Source organism: Cyprinodon tularosa, unplaced genomic scaffold, assembly GCF_016077235.1.
Source record: "Cyprinodon tularosa strain WSP-4 unplaced genomic scaffold, ASM1607723v1 ctg516, whole genome shotgun sequence".
NCBI classification, from domain to species: domain Eukaryota; kingdom Metazoa; phylum Chordata; class Actinopteri; order Cyprinodontiformes; family Cyprinodontidae; genus Cyprinodon; species Cyprinodon tularosa.
The window spans coordinates 448,907-470,465 of NW_024039248.1; the positions used below are offsets into that span (position 1 = coordinate 448,907).

At 39.2% G+C, this 21,559-nt stretch overlaps 1 protein-coding gene across 1 annotated transcript in view; it reads right to left on the minus strand.

The window, feature by feature from the left end:
• Nucleotides 1-1,342: 1,342 nt before the first annotated feature.
• The window catches only part of npr3 (natriuretic peptide receptor 3), a 59,300-nt gene continuing 39,083 nt past the window's right edge, over nt 1,343-21,559 (minus strand). Inside the window, exons 2-8 of the mRNA XM_038303655.1 lie at nt 18,853-18,975; nt 11,952-12,127; nt 11,496-11,631; nt 9,268-9,362; nt 9,042-9,168; nt 8,861-8,945; nt 1,343-2,149 (exon numbers count right to left, since the gene is read on the minus strand). Of these exons, the coding sequence (XP_038159583.1) occupies nt 2,038-2,149; nt 8,861-8,945; nt 9,042-9,168; nt 9,268-9,362; nt 11,496-11,631; nt 11,952-12,127; nt 18,853-18,975 (854 nt within the window). The 3' untranslated portion in view covers nt 1,343-2,037. The remainder of the gene's footprint in view (nt 2,150-8,860; nt 8,946-9,041; nt 9,169-9,267; nt 9,363-11,495; nt 11,632-11,951; nt 12,128-18,852; nt 18,976-21,559) is intronic.

Below are 21,559 nucleotides of genomic sequence, written 5' to 3' on the forward strand. Positions count from 1 at the left end.
TGTAGTGCAGAACCTTGAGCTGACATACGGATGATGGAAAGAGCAACTCGGTCCTCTTATTTACACCCTCTTTGTAAACCTCCTGTTCTCTCCGCTCACATTTAGAAGACGGTTCAGGACTAAAAAAAGAAATCAAATCCAACAGATGAAAACGAACGGTTTTAACCCAGAGCAGTTGATCGATCACCTGAAGTTTGGCCAGAGGGTAGGAAATGTCCTGACTGCTGCCAACCTTTTCTTCTCTGTATTACTTGTTTGTGATACAAATACCGTCAAACAAGAGCTGCTGAACTGTTCCTCACTATGTGAAAAAAATATATATATATATTTTGTCTGTTTAACCTTGAACTGAGTAATGAGAACAAGCCTGCAGAGAGATGAGAGAAGAAACATGAAAACGTTTTAAAAAATCTCACTGTGGAAAATAAGAGATCTTAGAAAAACACATAACAGATATGATACATACAGAGAAAATCAGAGTAATTTACATACAATAAATATACTGAAAATACACACTTATATACAGCAAGATACATTTCTTGTACCATTTCCCCTCTTTTATCCTTTATTCCACATTTCTTATTCACAAATGTATTGTTTTATGGTTGACATTTGCCGGTTAGTTTAGGGGAGTCGGTCTCTGGCCTGTCTTTGAACAACAGTCCGGGTCAACAGAACACAGAAAGGGCCAGAAAAACCCGAACAGAACCAATAAATGTAAATCTACACTGGAAAAACAATCTAGATATAAGTAAAAATGTCTCAAATTAAATGTATTTACCCTTAATTTGAGTAGGTAAAATGGATAGTTTGCCAATGGCATGAGTATTTTTTACTCTTAAAATAAGATAATTAGATAATATGCACTTGAGGTAAGACAATGCAATTGTGTTTTCTTATTTTAAATGTAAATTTTCTTGTTCCATTGGCAAAATGTGACTTTTATCTCCTCAATCCTAGAACAAATGCACTTTTTTTTAAAGAAATAATGACTTATTTAGATTTAGATTTTTTCCAGTGTAAAGATCCACCCTAAGATGTTTGGACTGTGAGGCACTAAAAGTACTGCATAACTTTCCTTGTTTTTACCACCAGACACCCCCTTTAGTTCAGTAGATCTGAATACTCTACTGTTTCTACACTTTGCACTGCAAAATTGAAATAAAAATTAGTAAAGGTTTCCTAAAATAGGTGTTTTAACCTGTAATTGGAGCTTAATAAGATAATCTGCTAGTAGAATGAGCATTTTTGCCCTTAAGATAAGATAGACACTATGAACATTAAATAAAATAATGGAGGTTTTCTCTTATTTTAAAAGTAAATATCTGATCTTATCTTCAAATCAAGAGAAAATACAATTACTTTATTTTAGATTTCAATTTTTTGCAGTGTGGGACTTTTTTCGACCGGTGGGTCAAACAGAACAAACAAATTACCAAAGTTGTAATCAATTAAACTTCTTTCTTTAACTTCACTGAGAGAAACATTCAATCTAAAAACCTTAAAACAACCAGATTAGTTCCAATATCAAATATTTGCAGTAATAGTAATAATAAAGGATTCTCACTGACCTACTTATGATGATGAGAAATAAACAAATAAATAATTAATGTCAAACCTGCACAAATCTTGTGTTTGACACAGCCTAAATTAATCTTTGAATAAAAGTCCATTTAAAATTTGAAAAGAGAAAATATAAATCAGGAGCTTAAACCTCAGGATAAAACATGAAATAGCTCAGTTAAGACAGATCATTTCCATTAGCTTCAGAATAAACGGAAAACTGGTGGAAAAAACACTGAAAGAAAAAAAAATGGTGAGCTCTTCAGTTCACCAGGGAACTTTATTCTGGTGTCATTGTGTGAGCTGATGGGGCTCTATTCCTGTTAAAGCAGTCCCAGGTTCTAAGAAGTAAAACCGTCCTGAATAAAACCAGAAAAGTCTGTTTGCAGATGACATGGCACAGCTGGAAACAATGAAGTCTTTGGCCACATTCATACGTATGATCCTCTGGAAGGAACCCGTCCTCACCGCGGATTACGCTGCAGAGAAGTTTGATCTAATGGAGTCTTCTCGTAACTGATGGTGCTTCACGGATTCGGGTTCATCGCCACGTGTGCGCCGCTGAATGGTTATCCTGTAGTTTTTTCTGCAGGACGACAGACGGATCATTTGATTATTACTTCTGTTTCTGGGACGTTTCATCAATCAGGTGTTAAAAAAACAAAAAAAAAAAGGTATAAAAGCTGCAATGACTGAAAGCTGAACTCAGCAAATCAAAATAAACTCCAAATAAACTGCATGTGCAAAAATAAATAAATAAATAATGTGAAACTGATCAGATGTTAACTGTCTCAATCCTATTTTAATGAGTCAGAAGTAAAAGAAAGATTCATTTCTAAGCTATAGAGCAGGAGGTGATAATAATAATTGAACTTTATTGATCTCACATTGGAGAAATTTACCTCTGCATTTTAACCCATCCCCTTGGGGAGCAGTGGGCTGCCATCGTGCGGCGCCCGGGGAGCAATCGGGGGTTAAAGGAATAGTACACCCAAAACATGATTAGCCTTCATTTTCTACTCACCCCCATGCTGAAAAACACTCTGGAGTACTTTTTTGATATCTCAAATGCATCTGGAGATCTGGGAGGCTTCTTGCTGTCTGCTGACATTCAAATAATGGAGGTCTATGGTGACCGAGACAGAAAGGTCCATAAAAGTCCACAAAAAATGTGTCAATATTCCTCCATACTGCTCGTCCAATGTATTCCAAGTGTCCTGAGTGGGTAGCATCCAGAATTTACTCGAAACGAAGTCATTTAGAATGTTTTTAGAGCACAAACAGTAGTGTATAGGATTTCCTGAAAGAGCGCACCTGCGAGTTCACGAGTCTACGGAAACCGCGGCAGACCAAACCAGATGAAAGTGCGCATTCAGCGTCTGCTCTGCCGATAATGCAAGCGTAGAAGAAGAAATGTGCTGTTTACCTGTGCAAAGAAAGAAACAACGAAATAAAAATGTCTGAGGACTTCAGTGTTGAGGAAGAGCATGAGTTCTTTACTGAGCTGAATGCGCACTTTCATCTGCTTTGGTCTGCCGCGGTTTCCGTAGCGTCGTGAACGCGCAAGCGCGCGCTTTTAGGAAATCCTATACACTACTGTTTATGCTCTAAAAACATTCTAAATGACTTCGTTTCGAGTAAATTATGGACGCTACCCACTCAGGACACTTGGAATACATTGGACGAGCAGTATGGAGGAATATTGACACGTTTTTTGTGGACTTTTATGGACCTTTCTGCCTCGGGCGCCATAGACCTCCATTATTTGAATGTCAGCAGACAGCAAGAAGCCTCCCAGATCTCCAGATGCATTTGAGATATCAAAAAAGTACTCCAGAGTGTTGTTCAGCATGGGGGTGAGTAGAAAATGAAGGCTAATCATGTTTTGGGTGTACTATTCCTTTAAGGGTCTTTGCTCAGAGAGCCAGAGTGGCAGTCTGTGGGAGTGGGGCTCAAGCTCAGAACCTCAGGATTCCAACCTCTATGCCCTAAACACTAGGCCTCCACTCCCAATAACGATTATAGCTATCAGAAAAATTATAACAATGATAATAAGGATAAATATCATCTAAAGGAGAAATTACAGAATTATTTCAAAGTGATACAAAAAAAAGTAAAAAAAATAGATCTGTTATGTCTTACAATTGTGTTAAAGTAACTAAATATGTTTAAGTAGAAGGCAAAAAGGGATGCATAACTTGTTTCAATGCAGCTGTCATCATTATAGGATCTGCGTATTTATGAAAAAACATTGCATTGCATTGTTATTACATTAATTTTGCCTACTTAAATAAATTTATACCTGGTTAGTAGATCAGATTTGTATGTTTTTGTAACAATCAACCCGTTTAGAGATCAGACTCAAAGCACTTAAAGCTGTCAGCTTTTCCAAAATAAGAAACACAGCTTGGCGTGTCACTCGGTTGCTTTGAAATTTACTACAGATCATTTATTTAACTCGACATCTTCTACTGTAGGAAAATTAATAGTGGAAGACGAATCTACTGAGATGTCGGAGATCCAAACATCAAAGCTTCAGGCTGCGTGTTAAAACAAAACAAACCTGATGGGCAACACCACGCATCATCACCTCATTACGCCACTTTTCGTCTTTCAACACAGGTAGGACTGGTGCACTTTGTTGACATAATTGACTATGATTATCTCCTAACATCAACATTTTTTACATTTAAATGTTACGTTAGAAAAACAATTAGCCAAAGTTACCCCTTTCCTCTATAAAGATGTGTGCGTCATGCACTGACTCGTCTCTCTGTATTTGTTGTTTTCTGCTTTTTGAACACAAACCAATAATTCTTCATCCCTTTAAATGAGATTATCTAAATGAATCATATTTAAATCAGTAAATAAGTTCTACATGATAGAATTAGATGAAAAAGTCCCAAGTCATCTTAAACATCCAATCTCTGTTATCATGCATTTTATTAGGGCAACATTCAAAATGCATTAAGTTAAGGAATTACGCAAGAGGGATAAAAAAGTACTCAAATATCGCTGCTTTGGGTTCAAAGGGAACAGACCCCAGATAATGAGTCTCCAGTCAGGCTACTGAGAAAATGTAAAACAAATAAACAAAAAAAAAAAAAAACTAAACCTTATTTTCAACAGTATTTCATTAAAAAGTTGCTTCTGGCAAAAACTTCTGCTTTGAAAAAAAAAAAAACTATTTTAAATCAAATCAAATCTGTTTATTTATATAGCTCCGTTCCCATTCTATAACTCCTGCACTGAGTGAATTTTATTAAATTATCCAGACAGATTGGTTTAAAGTAAACATCACTGATTGTATCTCATCATCGACTTTATAATACAATTTATTTATCAGGCCCCTTTCAGGACACTAAAGCAGTCAGATGTCATTAAACAAAGAAGAACAGAAAAATGTTAGCAAAGTGGTAAGACGTTTAGTCATAGAGGATGTTAGTTTAAAATTATCGTTCTTGAGGTAAGATTTGAACAAAGTAACAGAGTTTTTATGTCAGGAGGGTGAAGGTTCCAGGGGCTGAAGGCTCTGTGTCCAATGGAAGACAGCATTCATGAGATATGTGTCAGGAATCCAGTTTGTGTGGTCTGTTTTTGTGTTTCCTTTCCTCCTCCACCAGGTGGTGCCCTGTTCTCATTGGGTCTCCCTGCACACCTGCAGCTCATTGCCTCATTATCTGTGGAGTGTTCTTAAGCTGCTGACTGCCACTACCTCGACGCCAGAGTGTTTGCCAATACAGGGTACTCTAGCCATGCTTAGTTTAGCAGAGTCGAACCTGAGTTTTTGTTTGCCAGTTTTGGATGTACTAGCCAAGCTGAGTTTCGCTGGTTCAAACTGAGTTTTTTTCAACCTGAGTCTTAACTTTGTGTTTTGTCTTTGCCTCTCGACAGGAAGTCATCCTGCAAACTGGATTTGTTCGGACCTCCTATCTCAGGAAGGATCAACTGAGCTTCTAACTGAGCTGGGGTTCCAAACAGGAAGTTTGGGTCCACTTTCCCCAAGAGGTCGTTTGAGCTTCACACCGAGCAAAGGTTTTATCTGCACCACAGCCCGTTCAAGTACCACAGGAAATCAGAGTGGCAGTCAACTTCTCCGTTCACTCCAAACAGGAAGTTTGGGTCAACTTTCCCCAAGAGGTCGTTTGAGCTTCACACCGAGCAAAGGTTTTATCTGCACCACAGCCCGTTCAAGTACCGCAGGAAATCAGAGTGGCAGTCAGCTTCTCCGTTCACTCCAAACAGGAAGTTTGGGTCCACTTTCCCCAAGAGGTCATTTGAGCTTCACACCGAGCAAAGGTTTCATCTGCACCACAGCCCGTTCAAGTACCGCAGGAAATCTGAGTGGCAGTCAGCTTCTCCGTTCACCTAGGAACAACCGCAGTCTGAGTAAACCCCAGTCCGCCCAACACCAAACAAGACAATCACTGGAATCTTCCCACACAGACTGGATTCTATAAAGGACACCTTTTCCTGGAGAAGTGAGTGTGCAACCTATTCCTCCAATTCAAGCCTAAGAATCTAATTTCCCACTGAGCCTGAACTAACCACAGTGTCTTCCACTCACCTTCCAGTTCCGGTTTGACAGTGTTCTGAGCAGCACTGGATTCATCACCATATTCTAATAAACCTTTTAAACTTTTCTGTGGTCTCTCTGTTTGGTCTTCTGCATTTTGGGGTCAGACCTTTAATTAAATCATGACAATATGAGGGAGCAAGGTGGTGGATGGCCTCAAAGCTAAGGAGTAGTAAAGCCAGAACTGAACCACGCTGAGCCCTACTGATGAACTAGTACCAATTTAGCGTGGTTTGGTTGTGCCTGCTGGAGGTTTCTTCCAGTAAAAAGGGAGTTTCACTCTCCGCTGTCGCTCCGTGCATGCTCGGTGCGATGGGGTTGGTGAAGATTCAATGAGAAAATTAAGCAAAAATGGTTGCTGCAAGCTCATGCACGTCGATAAGTGGATGCAATAAACTGGTTTTCCTTGACAGAAACTTTAAACCAATCTGATCGTTTTGTCTCTGTAAAGCGCCTTGAGATGACATGTGATTTGAATTGGCACTATAGAAATAAAGTGAATTGAGTTGCTGGGTTAGTCTTAAACAAGTCTTTCAAATAAAACATTTATGTGAACTAACTGACTGTATCATGAACTGATTTGTTACTTCTATCATTAATTTAAAACAGCGCGAGTCAGTCAGGAGGAACTTTGGCTCTTAGTGACTCAGATAAAGGCTTATGTTACTCCAAACTAAGGGCTAAAGTTAGCTTATAATACATCCAAGCTAACAGCTTTGCCTAGGTTTGCCAAAATAACATTTGGACACAGAGAAATACCACAGAGATTTGATGTAATTAACAGAAATGCTGCAGCTTCACCCAGTCAGGTACTGTGAATAAGTCGGTGTACTAGGCTGTGATGGTGATGGTCAACTGACCGACAGACAGAGCATCATTATCACAGCAGAGTACACGACTCACTGATTCACACACCACCAGAATGGGTGAACCAACTGAGCAGCATAGGGGACGACACCCGAGTTCTTAACTTGGTTTTCCAGTTTCCACAGGGATCAGTGCTGGGGCCAATTCTCTTTATTATATATATGCTACCAATTGGTAGAATTATTACGTTATGCTGATGATACCCAGCTATAACTGTCTATAAATCCAGATGAGGCCATCACATAGACTACAGGCATGTTTGAAGACATAAAAACCTGGATGACTCTTAACGGTTTGCTTCTGAATGCAGACAAAAAAGAATTTATAATCTTTGGACCAGAGTCATTGAAAAAGAAGCGATTTATCAGTCACTTCATGTAGATGGCATTAAACTGAGCTCAGATACTAAAGTAAAAAATCTTGGTGTTATTTTGGATCAGAAGGTTTTTTTTCCCTGTTAAAAGGGAGTTTTCCTCTCTACTGTTGCCACATGCATGCTCGGTGTGAGGGATTGCTGTAGAGTCGACAACAAAATGCAAGCAAATGTCGTCGCCTCAGGCTTATCCAGGAGAAGCAGGTCAATGACTAGATGCAATCAACTGTTTTTTTCTAACCATCTGAGAGTATTGTCTCTGTAAAGAGCCTTGAGATGATATGTGTTGTGAATTGGAGCTCTATAAGACTGGGGTAGGAGGGAGGGTGGCGAGGATTTGGAGGACTAGAAGAGCCGAGTGTCATCTGCATACCCGAAACAGAAGGCTGAACTTTGGAGAGATGTGGCCAAGGGGGCAGGAGCTAAAACATTAAAAGTAAAGGGTCAAGAACGGAACCTTGGTGGGACAGCAGACAAAAGAACAGTTGGCCTGAAAGAAAATAACTGAGTTAACTGGGAGTGACCAGAGAGATTTGATGCAAAAGAGTTTAGGGGGAAATCAGAGAAATCAAAAGAAGCCAGCTTAGATTGAGGATGGTTAACAGGCCAGAGTTAGCTGCCATCAGGAGGCCATTTACAGTATTATACTCAGGGCTGTTTCATGGTGCTGTGGTGAGAGCAGAAGCTGGTTAATGAGGATTGGTAATAGAGGTGGGAATCAACTAGGGCTGCAACTGTCTTTTCCTACATTTTCAACAGGAAGAATGAGATGAAGGCTACAGAAACTGTTGCAGAACTCCTCCTGGATGAGCTTTTACTGGCAGTGAACAGTCGCTTGCTTTAGCTGAGTTTCCATTAACCTCTTTTGTGAGAATATTTATGTATTGCAACAGAAACGGTTGATCGAAAAACCCACTTTACAACATAATTAAGCAACATGTTGAATTATTCCTGGATCCCTATAAGCCTGCCCTGTGCTGTTTGCTGCAAACCAACCTGCATTTAACTCGATATGGTGTAAAATCAGCTCTGTTGCACTGACATTTTTAGGTACTTACACCTTCATAACAGGTAAAACCTCTGATAACTAAAGGAAAATATAAATATTTGTTGTTAAAATAGGGTATATAATATTGGAACAAAAACAACTGTGTCCCGATCTAACCAAAGGTAAGCTGTGTTACATTTCCTCAATGAATAACATCAAACTAATGCATCTGTTAACACTTCAAACCTGCTCTTAATAAAACAAAATTTACATTCCTGTAATAAATTTATATTATGAAATAATCCATTAAAACGAGGAGAAAATCAGAGAGGAGGGGTTGTAAGAGCAGAGCTTGACAGTTTTGTTTGAATGTAAATATGCTGCGTGCTAGATACAGAAAACCCAATTATTAGTAGAAAAATAAGATTAAATAACAAAAAAAGCAAATGATATGCAGGAAAAGAAAGATTCAGAGGTGAGGAATCATTTGCACCTGAAGAAGTAGAACGCTATCAGCATCACCGCTCCAAGAACAGCTCCAACCGTGACTCCGGTTAAGGCTGATACTCCCAGTCCACCTGACGAAGTGATAAGTCATTTAAAAAAGTTAAAACACCAACAAAGAAAGCTGAATATTCCCGATTCCTTGAATATAAATAAATATATATATTTACATGAAGGATTTTCCACTTCTTTTTCTTTTTCTGGCACCTCCTGTCTTCTCTTCAGGGTGAAATGATCACTCCTGAAGGCAGGCAACAACTGAAAGCTTTTATTCTTCCCAAAGTAGTTGGCTACCACCTGTCAATCACAAATCTGCATTACTTCCAAAAACTTAACCAATGTTTCATCTCTAAGGACGGATTCTGTTTCATAAGGAGTCTGTTGATTACTGCTCACCTCATAGCTTCCCGTTTCAACGTTGGTCATGGCCATCAGAGAGAAATCCCTGACTCTGTCGCCGTTTGCATCTATGAATACCTGGCCAGCAATTCCTGTTCACCATCACAGAAAGGAGAACATCATGTACCGTACCGTAAAAAGGAAGTCAGCGCCCAAGTTTACGCAGAACTGGTCTGTCCTTTACTAGATTATTGTATAATAACACACCAAAAATCTAATGATAACAGTATCCATATAACTGGCTCTGATTTAAGCCAGTTTTGTAGTTGCCATGAATCCGGATGACTGAGAACTTTTACAGGCATGACGACTATAGCCTTGTTTAACTGTTTCCTAGTATATAAGTTAAGTAACTTTCACAGTCGTGTTCATACAAAATGTATAAAAAACTGTCAAAGCAAGGCAAGCAAGTACAGAATTAGCAGCACACTTTATGCCTCAAGGCCTAAACACACTGGTTGGGAATGACTTTTAAATCTCTGATATGATTGTTTTCCATGTCATACTGACTGTGTATAGAGAGGCTCTGACCAGGCAGGGTGAGCAGATCTGCGCAGATTTTTTTTTCACTTCACATTTCTGTTCTATACACAAATTAAAACAATTTCCCACATTGGACTTGGACAGATCATGCAATGTTATTGAAAAATGAATAAAATAAATACATAAAAAAAACACCAATGCGGCTATAAAGCAAAGCCCTAATTAATGAATCTGTGCAGCATCTCAAACTAGAACCGATAATGAATGTTTATATATTAAAAAGACAATGAGATTTACATCTATAGAAAAGAAAGGCAGCAATAAACGCAGTGGGACGGTTTCTATGCTGACTGAGGCAGAGAGGTGATTCTCAGAGAGAGATCTGGAAAGTTTATTCAAGTTGTTAATTCTTTTTTTAAATAAAGAGGTGAGAGAGATATACTGTGCTCACCTGCTCTGTCTGACCCTGGGGAAAGTTTTCTATGTTAATGTTTCATTTATCGTTTTTGCTCCAATCTGTCCTGCTTACTATAAACACGATGTGTGACTCCAAACTGACTCTTTCCCCGTGAGATTAACATTTTATTTTGTGTTTTTCCTTAAAGCGGATGTGTTTTACTTTGTAACGGCGTCTCTCTTCCTGTCAGACCCATGAAATTGGTGCTGAGGCTCTGCGTAGTTTGACTAAAATAGACCTGTGTTTCTGTGTTTGTCTCCCTTCATCCACCAGGAGGCGCCTGGTTCTGGTCCGCCTCCTCACACACCTGCTGATTGTTTCCTCGTTAAACGGAGCGTTCTTAAGCTGCTGATTGCCACTACCTCGACGCCAGAGTGTTTGCCAGTTTAGGGTACTCTAGCCAAGCTGAGTTTTGCTGAGCTAAACTGAGTTTTTGTCAACCTGAGTTTAACTTTGTTTTTGTCTTTGCCTCTCGGCAGGAAGTCATCCTGCAAACTGGATTTTTCGGACCTTCTCTCCCTGGAAGGATCAACTGAGCTTCAAACGGAGCTGGGGTTCAAACAGGAGGTTTGGATCCACTTTCCCCAAGAGATCGTTTGAGCTTCTCACTGAGAAAGGGATTATTCTCCACTACGACCCGTTGAAGTACCGCAGGAAATCTGCGTGGCAGTCAGTTTCTCCGTTCACTAACTAACAACCCCATTCTGGGTAACCCTGTCCGCCCTCCACCGAATCAGACAAACACTGAACTACAGCACAGAGACAGGAGTCAAGGATTCAAACAACTTCTCTGGAAACGTGAGTCGGCAACCAAATCCTCTTCTCCAAGTTCACGAGTCAAATTCCCCACTGAGCCTGAACTAACCGCTGTGTCTTCCCGTCACTTTACAGTTCCGGTTGAGCAGTGTTCAGAGCAACACTTCTCCCCGTGTTTAACTTCTTCAATAAAACCAGTTAAACCTTTTCCCTGGTCTCTCTGTTCGGTTTTCTGCATTTGGGTCTGAACTTTGTAACATCATGACAACCTGGGCTCTATCTCAGTCGGAGCTATGCTGCCCTCTGCAGGAAACTATCCCTAAAGAGCACTAAACGCCACAACCTCGTCCGACACGATTTTCTGTCGGATCGGTACACAAAATCGAATCCTGTGAGTTCTGGCCTTTGCAGTTTTCTAATGGATCATGGGGAGATTGCTGCTCACCAGATCTGAGGCTGATAAGAACATATTTATGACAACCTTATTTATTTTGTATTTGATTTTATTGATGAGAGCCATGTGTTTTACCTTCAATGGTTCTGTTCCACATGCGTGACGTTATCTCAGTGCCGTTCTTCTTTGTGCAACCACTCTTCATGCACTCATCTAATGCACTGGCATAAAGCACCAAAGCATCATGGAATCCTTCCACAAACATGTTGACCTGGGGGAAAACAAAATATGCTAAATCAAACAGGAAGTGATCAGACTAGATGAGTTCAAGACATTTTTTACTTATTTATTTTCTGTATATTGACATAGATGATAAAAAACAGAAGAAATGCAGTTAGTGGATCGACTGTATTTGAGTTCTGAGTTGATATCCGTTATCTTATTATGTTAAATTAAATGTTAAAGGCCTTTACTTCTATTCTTTAATAGACTCCAAAGCGTGCAGTGACAATGAAGGCTCCTGATTCTTGATCCGATTGGTTTTCTGTATCAAAATGCTAAAATGTTTTTCCATGTTATAGAGATACGTACATTTCCACAATCATCACAGCCATACAGGCCTAGTTCCTCTGTGGACCTTTGCATTTCCATGGAGAAGTTCTCATACTCTGGCTTGACTGTCCTGAGAAGAGTCACTGTGTTCAGGGAGGCGTAGGCCTGCCGCGCCTCGTCGTCAAACTCATCGCCCCTCCTCCATGAACCGTTTCCTGTAACGTTTTAAATATGTGATCATTGTTAATGTTTTTATTTAATGAGATACAGACATATTATTCACCATAAACAACATTTATTGTCTGTCTGTGTTTTTCACAGGGTTACATGGTGTGTTTCTGTCATAAAGACTTCAAACTGTGGCAGAAGACCAAGACATCTACATCATCAGTGTGATTTCTGCACTTACAGTATATATATATATATATATATATATATATATATATATATATATATATATATATATATATATATATATATATATATATATATATATATATATATATATATATCAAATTTATCTGGAAATGGTCATTTAATTAGTCTTTTTTACATTATTTAACTAAGACAAAAACAATTGATATTAGTCAATTACTAAAAACATTAATCTTTATTCTAGCATTCTTTAAAATCCTTCCAGAACACAAACAAATAAAAAAAAAAAACATCAAAACAACAGATAGATAAATAAAAACATTGGATTTAAATGTAATAAACTTGACCAAACTAAACAAGATTATGCTCGGATAAAAAAGATTACAGCTAAAATGAAGAATATTTGAGTTTTTAAGAGACAATAGAATCGGAAGGACAGCATCATCTAGAGCAGGTTTAGAGAAATATTCTAATTAATACAGAACATGAACAAATTCAATATATTCTTTTATCCACTTTTGTTTCTAAATGTGTGTTTAAGAAAAATAAACTGTCTGAATAAGTGTTTCCTCCTGCTCTTTTAATGGTTGCCAGTAGCAACAGTAGTTTAAGGTTAAGGCTTCAGAACTAAAAATATTTTCTGTCTTTGAGGAGATCTCAGGCTGTGGAGATGTTCACTGACTGTTTTCTCAGGGTGTTTGATTTTGTCATGTCATCAAACCGGCCCGACAAATGAACTGTTAGAAAACTCAGAATAAAAGCTTTTCAGTTTTCATTTTCTGAATTAGGTTTAATTCCCGCCTCATCCTTTTATCTAGAACAGCGTCACCAGGCTGACGGCCACTTCAAAGGTACCGAGACTTAGGAAGGGCGACCATTACTGACCCATGAGCTGCAAGGGTTAGCGTTAGCCTAAACTTTGTTCATTATCAACATATTTTTATTGTTTCTGTTCATTTCTAAGTTTATTTAGACATTGTCATTTTGAAATCTCTATAAATGTTTAAAAACAAGAGCAACAGAATAAAATACAATTTCAAACTGGTGGGTTGTTCTTTATTTAGAAGACTCTGAGGGCCCCCCATGTGGTCCTTGAGGGCACCGCGTTGCTGACCCCTGATCTAAAACCACCCTCAGTCCAAATACCTGCTTGCACTGGCCACTCATCAGTGAGTCCTATGGACCGCCACAATAACCCATCTACAGGTGCTGGTCATAAAATTAGAATATCATGAAAAAGTAGATTGATTTCAGTAATTCCATTTAAAAAGTGAAACTTGTATATTATATTCATACATTACATACAAACTCATATATTTCAGATGTTTATTTTGTTTAATTTTGATGATTACAAATGACAACAAATGAAAATCTCAAATTCATCATATCAGAAAATTAGAATATTACTGAAGACCAATAAAAACAAAGGATTTATAGAAATGTTGGCCAACTGAAAAGTATGAACATGAAAAGTATGAGCATGTACAGCACTCAGTATTTAGTTGGGCCTCCTTTGGCCTGTATTACTGCAGCAATGCGGCGTGGCATGGAGTCGATCAGTCTGTGGCACTGCTCAGGTGTTATGATAGCCCAGGTTGCTCTAATAGTGGCTTTTAGCTCTTCTGAATTGTTGGGTCTGGTGTATTGCATCTTCTTCTTCACAATACCCCATAGATTTTCTATGGGGTTAAGGTCAGGAGAGTTTGCTGGCCAATTAAGAACAGGGATACCATGGTCCTTCAACCAGGTACTGGTAGCTTTGGCACTGTGTGCAGGTGCCAAGTCCTGTTGGAAAATGAAATCTGCATCTCCAAAAAGTTGGTCAGCTGCAGGAAGCATGAAGTGCTCTAAAACTTCCTGGTATGTGGCTGCGTTGACCCTGGACCTCAGAAAACACAATGGACCAACACCAGCAGATGACATGGCACCCCAAACCATCACTGACTGTGGAAACTTTACACTGGACTTCAAGCAACGTGGATGAAGTGCCTCTCTTCTTTTCCTCCAGACTCTGGGACCTTGATTTCCAAAGGAAATGCAAAATTTACTTTCATCAGAGAACATGACTTTGGACCACTCACCAGCAGTCCAGTCCTGTTTCTCTTTAGCCCAGGCAAGACGCTTCTGACGCTGTCTGTGGTTCAAGAGTGGCTTGACACAAGGAATGCGACAGCAGAAACCCATGTCTTTCATACGTCTGTGTGTGGTGGTTCTTGAAGCACTCACTCCAGCTGCAGTCCACTCTTTGTGAATCTCCCCCACATGTTTGAATGGGTTTTGTTTCACAATCCTCTCCAGGGTGCGGTTATCTCTCTTGCTTGTACACTTTTTCGACCACATCTTTTCCTTCCCTTCGCCTCTCTATTAATGTGCTTGGACACTGAGCTCTGTGAACAGCCAGCCTCTTTAGCGATGACCTTTTGTGTCTTGCCCTCCTTGTGCAAGGTGTCGATGGTCGTCTTTTGGACAACTGTCAAGTCAGCAGTCTTCCCCATGATTGTGTAGCCTATAGAACTAGACTGAAAGACCATTTAAAGGCTTTTGCAGGTGGTTTGAGTTAATTAGCTGATTAGAGTGTGGCACCAGGGGCCATCAATTTTGAACCTTTTCACAATATTCTAATTTTCTGATATGATGAATTTGAGATTTTCATTTGTTGTCATTTGTAATCATCAAAATTAAACAAAATAAACATCTGAAATATATGAGTTTGTATGTAATGTATGAATATAATATACAAGTTTCACTTTTTAAATGGAATTACTGAAATCAATCTACTTTTTCATGATATTCTAATTTTATGACCAGCACCTGTAGTTCATGCTTCGGACCCGGCCCCCATCCCATACCCGGACCAGACGACCCCCAGTAAAAGCTCCCCTGGGGATGGTCCTAACATGTCAGGCTACCCAGCCACAGTCTTAACCCCCGAGAGATGACAGCAGGCCACCCAGGGGTGTGAGAAAGACCCCGATTCTCCCTACGCCCGCTCCAATGTTGTGTTTTTGCGTGTTGCTCTCAGGTGCAATTAAAACTGGGAGTACCAAATGGGGTGTCCAGAACAGTCCACCCCCCCAATCGACAACCCAGGACCCTCAATGTCTAAATGCATGACATCTCTATTTCTATATGCATGTATTAATATCATGATTTCTTTTTTTTTTTTTTTATCTCATTTTGTTTTTAAGGCAATAATGAAAGAAAAAACATTTGAAAGTGTCCTTTAATGCATATGAATGCAGTCTCAGACTGGAGGATCCTGATGTGGACAATATACTAATAATACGCTATAATAAGCACCTGGAACAGCGTAGAGTCAACGCTGAGCTTATATTCGCTAAATGTTCATCTTACTGGGTTGCGTGGTTTAATCTTCACCAACAGGACCCAGCATGTCCTTGTGAATACCCGACGCCGTGGTGTCAACACAGCATCCCCTCAGGGCTGTGTCCTGTTGACTCTGCTTTTTGTTTTGTACACAGACAGATGCAGACGTCCTACAGAAAATACACCTTAAACTCTTAAGAACGGGCTGTTGTTCTCTCTTATGAGGTTATTTATGGTCTCTTAACCTTTTTGATCATCCAAACCTGTCAAAATGAAGCTTATGACACTTAGAGCCAGCAGAGGATTTATCAGTCCTGGAGATTAAAGTCCTTCAGAGTCAATGACAGTTTATTAAGTCATCTGCTGCTTTTTCCTGTAAAGTCCAGTTTTTGGGGGGGAGTTACTGGCATCACAGTCATTAGGGATCAAAACAGATATGGTGGTGTCCTCAGAAATATTGGTTCAACTGAAAAACAAGTGTCTCCTGAAGGCAGAGTGCATTATTAACCCCAAATAAAGAAAATAAATCATCGTTTCTCTCTTTAAATCTGAGTTAAATAACTTTATAGCAGCTTAAAACCTTTATCAGCAGCAAATGGGTGCTTTGTCCACCACAAAGCTGCAGGTTTGGTGCTCTTATGCTCTATAACTGTTGTTTTTGTGTCTTCCTGGACCCCACATGGCCAAGAAAGCCATTAATAAAGATTTCCCCAATCAGTTTTTCTTGCACAAATTCTTCTGGACATGTCCTGTTTTAAATTTCTGATGCACCACACAGACATCTGGTTTACAGTTTATTACCCTTGGCTTATAGTTAGAGTGGCTCAGGTTATCTATTGCTATCTCTATAGTTATTCTGCATAGGGACCCTTTTTTAATCATTCTGCTTCATTCTATCTCTATTCTCCCACGCTGCAGAATTTGCAAGTTCAATCTCTAACGTTCTGCTCTCTCTGCTTTTTCTAATAGTACCTCGGACCTCGCTTGTGGAGCTGGTTGACAAGTTCCTTTGTATCTATGCTTCTTTTTGTATCTCTGCTTCTGTCTCCTTGAACCCCAGTCGTCCTCAGCAGATGGCCGCTCACACTGAGTCTGGTTCTGCTGGAGGTTTCTTCCTGTTCAAAGGGAGTTTTTCCTCTCCACTGTCGCTACAAGCATGCTTAATGTGAGGGATTTCCTTTGAGTTAATCAGTCGATGCAATCAACTGGTTTTCCTTAGACAGAAAATGAATCAATTTGACTGTATGATCTGGTTGAATTGTAAAGTGCCTTGAGAGGACATGTGTTCTCAATTGGTGCTATAGAAATAAACTGAATTGAATTGGATTACCCTGTATCAGAGACCTAAGTTTCTCTGACCTTCAGTCATCAGGGTTATTTTTGTATTAACCCTGCCCCCATACAGCCATCTGGTCCACCTCTGACCCTGAATCGCCACGGGGGAGGATGCCCCATAAACATGTACCTGTCCAAATGTAAATAGAGTGTATTGTGGAGCAGAGACGTCAGGGGATGCAAAGGACGTAAATTCATTTCTCAAACAGCTAACAAAAACTGGGATGCTGCTTTTCCATAAACTAATTTTAAGTAATAATTGTTTTCCTTCACAATATCTTGAAACATAGTAAACTGGATTAATTAAAGCTGTGACTTCTATTCACAACACAAGAATTATTTGCTTCCAAATATTTTGAAGTTGCAGATTTGTTGGGGTACCACACAGGCTGCATTTGTAAAAATATAACCATCCCGTCAGTTAGCTTTAATTAACATGAGTTTTAAATAGCGAGGCCAGAAGAATAAAACAAAGACGCTTCCGTGGCTGAATCTATAGAGAGAACAGATTAATGCCCCTGAGATGATCTGAACGATGATCATCTCCACTGTCTGCGAAGAGAGAAAAAAAACACCTCATAATATCTGCTTTTTAAAGGTCCAAAGTATTTATGACTTTAATCTGCCATTATTAAAATGTTTTATGCAGTAGATCCAAGAAAAAAGGAAAATGTGTTACTTGTTCCAAACTTCTTTACTATGGAAGTAAATTTATGTCGCTGGGATTTGAATTAAAAATGCCACTGAAATTTTCATGTTGTTTTTTTGTACTTACTGTTTCAGTGTTAAAATATATTCAGAACACTTTTTTGACCTAAAAAAAATGTATTGTCATTATTACACAGCTGAAAATTTCATGTTATTTTCTCTTCAAGCTAAAAATTCACATTACTATTTCAAAGTGATTACATTTTCAATATTTATTTTTCAGTGTTAAAAAAATCTGCATATAAAAAAATTCAACCTTTCAAAATTCAAACTCAATATTTTCAGCCTCCTGAGATTCAACTGGCTCTATTTCACCGTCTTAAATTAGGCGTCTAAATTCAGTGTAAAAAGGGAAGGGTTACTTCAGGTCACAGACATTAGCAATGGATTGTAGCGTCCAACACCCAGCCAATCCCGTTACGTTTTCTTAGTCACGTGATGTGATGCTTGCGGCGCTCCTACGGAAGGAAAACCAGCATGACGGAGCCACTCATGCAAGCTAACGCTAACTCAACTACAGAAAAATGAAAGTAATAAACTACCCGTTGAGTGAAATAGAGCCAGATGAATCTCAGGAGGCTGAAAATATTGAGTTTGAATTTTAAAAGGTTGAATTTTTTTATACGCAGATTTTTTTTAACACTGAAAAATTAAACTGAAAATTACGGAGCCCCTCTGATGACATGGTCAAAAAAAATGTTTAATTGTGGCCACGAAGTAGTATAACGTGCGCACGAAATACTACTTCGTGGCCACGCAATAAGTTTAACGTGCGCACGAAATACTACTTCGTGTGCACGAAATATTACTTCGTGGCCACAATAAAAAAATATTTTTGACCATGTCATCAGAGGGGCTCCGTAGAAATTAAGTATTGAAAATGTAATCACTTTGAAATAGTAATGTGAATTTTTAGCTTGAAGAGAAAATAACAAATGAAATTTCAACTGTGTAGAAATAATGACAATGATTTTTTTAAGGTCAAAAATGTGTTCTGAATATATTTTAACACTGAAACAGTAAATACAAACATACAACATTTAAATTTCAGTGGCATTTTTAATTCAAATCCCAGCGACACAGATTTACTTCCATACTTTACTGTGCCTTGATCTCCTCCTGATTATGATCTACGTCAATTAATTGGATTTTTTATACTTATCTATTTTATTGAAGTATTGAGATGTCAACCCACCATAAGAAGAGGCGTTGAAGAGATCCACATTAAAAAACATGTTGCTGCCATTGGTCAGCTGACGTCTGTGTGCTGCAAGCATGATCTCCCGAATCCTGTTGGCTCCGGCGCACATGATAACGACTGGAAAAAAAAAAAATCACATTTCAGAGTCGGCAACGAACAAACATTCATCGTTCATGAGAAGAAAAAAAAAACTCCAGGAGGAGAAGCTCTCAGGGGGATTATGAACAAACACTGTTTAGGTGAAGAATCATGTGGAATAATTCATGACATCTATGACGGCTGGGATTTTCTAATGTGGACCAGAGCAGCAGCAGAACACCTGGCAGCTGTCAGATAATCTATGCAGCGTTACTGAACAGTAGAGCTGCGTGGCTGGGCATGCATGGGACTGACAGGAGGTTTATCACAGTGGAGACAATCAGCTCCAAAAAGCACACAGAAAACTCAGTCATCCGTGTTCTGCTCTCCTTTCCACCACATCATCTCAGCTTGTGACAGAACGGGTTTGTCTTTCAGCGGAGGAAGATTCCAGCAAAGAGCTAATTAAAAAACCTCAGTGATTATCTTTCAGCTGACAGGTTCACCGTGACGCTACGTCTCACCGGGACGCCCTTCAGTCAGATGGAGGGCGGCGTGCCAAAGGTCAACTGAATCCATATCAGTCTGTCGAGCTTTAGAGGAGCGATGCATCGCTAAATACTCAGCGACAGGCAGACAAACAGACTCTCTGCCATGCATGAACTCAGTGATTTCAAATAAACCAAGCGACCAGAAGCTGCACAAAGCTGGGCAGTAACGGGGTCCCTGTTAATAGGGAAGATTCAGAGTCTCGCTGGAACATTCCTCATAACTCTGTCACTTAAACATACCTCCTGAAATATCCCTTGAGTGAGTGGGACAAACTTCACCTCAGTGCTGCCAGCACTATAGCACCCTTTAATTACACTGGACTCTACACACACTACCAGTCTGTGTGTGCTCTGCAGGCCATTCCACCAAGCTGTGCTTCCAGCCAGCAATATTTCAAAAACTTTGAATTTTCCTTTTGCTGCAGCCCTGATGGCAGCTAGAGATTAATTCAGGAATGGAGCAGCACTTTTCTGACGAGAGGGGGACTCTTTTTAAATTTTTCTCTAGCCTTGGCTTTAAAGGTGAACTTCTCCACCCTAATCTGGACCCTGTTTAATATATAAAACTGACATTATTTTTCTCCTTAAATCTTTCACACAAACATCCAGTTGCTTTTAATTGCAGATCTAGTGTTTTGTTTGTGATATGCTTAGGAACACAACAGGATATGCCCTGAGCCCATTCTAACACACAATGGTGATTACTGCTGATTGTAGAGGAACCGGCCCCATGATTTCCCGCCGTGTTATAATTATTGAAGGACATTTTCAGCAGCTATTTATAATTTACATTAAGAGTTAGCATCCCAGGAGTGTTTTAAGAGAGGCATCATTACTGTCCTTGTAGCTCTATTCTTCATCTCCATATTGTTTTATTACTCAATCGCTTCAGTTAAAACTTTGTTAGTTCAATCTCTAACGTTCTGCTCTCTCTGCTTTTTCTCATAGTAGCTTCATCTGATCTGTTCCTGTTTGGCTGTGACTCCATCCTGGAGAGAAATATCAGCTGTGCTGCTGCCATCAACACCTTTGTCTATAGATGTTCGACCTCAGCCTATTTTTCAGTGTGGTCCTGTTTCTCTGACTGTGACTGGCTGGATGTGCTCTCTTCATCCTCTGACATGGGAGCTGGCTCGGAGCTCGTCTGCCTGGCCGTGTGTTTTCTGAGTGGGGCCGCCTGTGGAGCTGGTTGACAGTTGCCTTTTGTATCTATGCTTCTTTTTCTACGTCTGCTTCTATCTCCTTGAACCAGAGTCGGCCTCAGAAGATGGCCGCACACACTGAGCCTGGTTCTGCTGGAGGTTTCTTCCTGTTAAAAGGGAGTTTTTCCTCTCCACTGTCACTACAAGCATGTTTGGTGTGAAAGATGCTTTCTAGTCAATGAGTTGATGCAATCAACTGGTTTTCTTTAGATAGAAAACTGAACCAATTTGACTGTATCATCTGGTGAACTGGAAAATGCCTTGAGATGACATGTGTTGTGAATTCAGAATCAGAAATACGTTAATAATCCCAGAGGGAAATAACTTTTGTTACACGCTCCAGTTACAGTTTTATATATATATATATATATATATATATATATATATATATATATATATATATATATATATATATATATATATATATATATACACTCACACATCCAACTACACAAGATAATAATAATAAGAATAAAAAAAGATAAAAATATATACACCGCTATAGAAATAAAACTAAACTGAATTGAAAACCTGGCACCATTTAAGGCAAAGGGATATTTGAATGTCAGGAAGCCTTATGCAGCTTTCTAGCACTAAGAATTAATTCTGGTTTTAAATTAGGAAGCTTTGAAAAACCAAAAGTGAATATTTCGTACAGATTCAGGACATAAGCAGGTTTTCCCAAAAACATGTTTTTTGTCCAAAAAAAAATATAGCAAATATCTGCGGATCTGAACTTTTCCTACATTTTGTTTAAGTTTAAATATTTTGTCTTTTTTTTATCCAACCGAGTCAAGTGTGAGTCCAGACATCCGAGCTCTGCAGAGTTGGAGAGATGTCTGCATGTAGATATGCAAAGATTATGAGCAC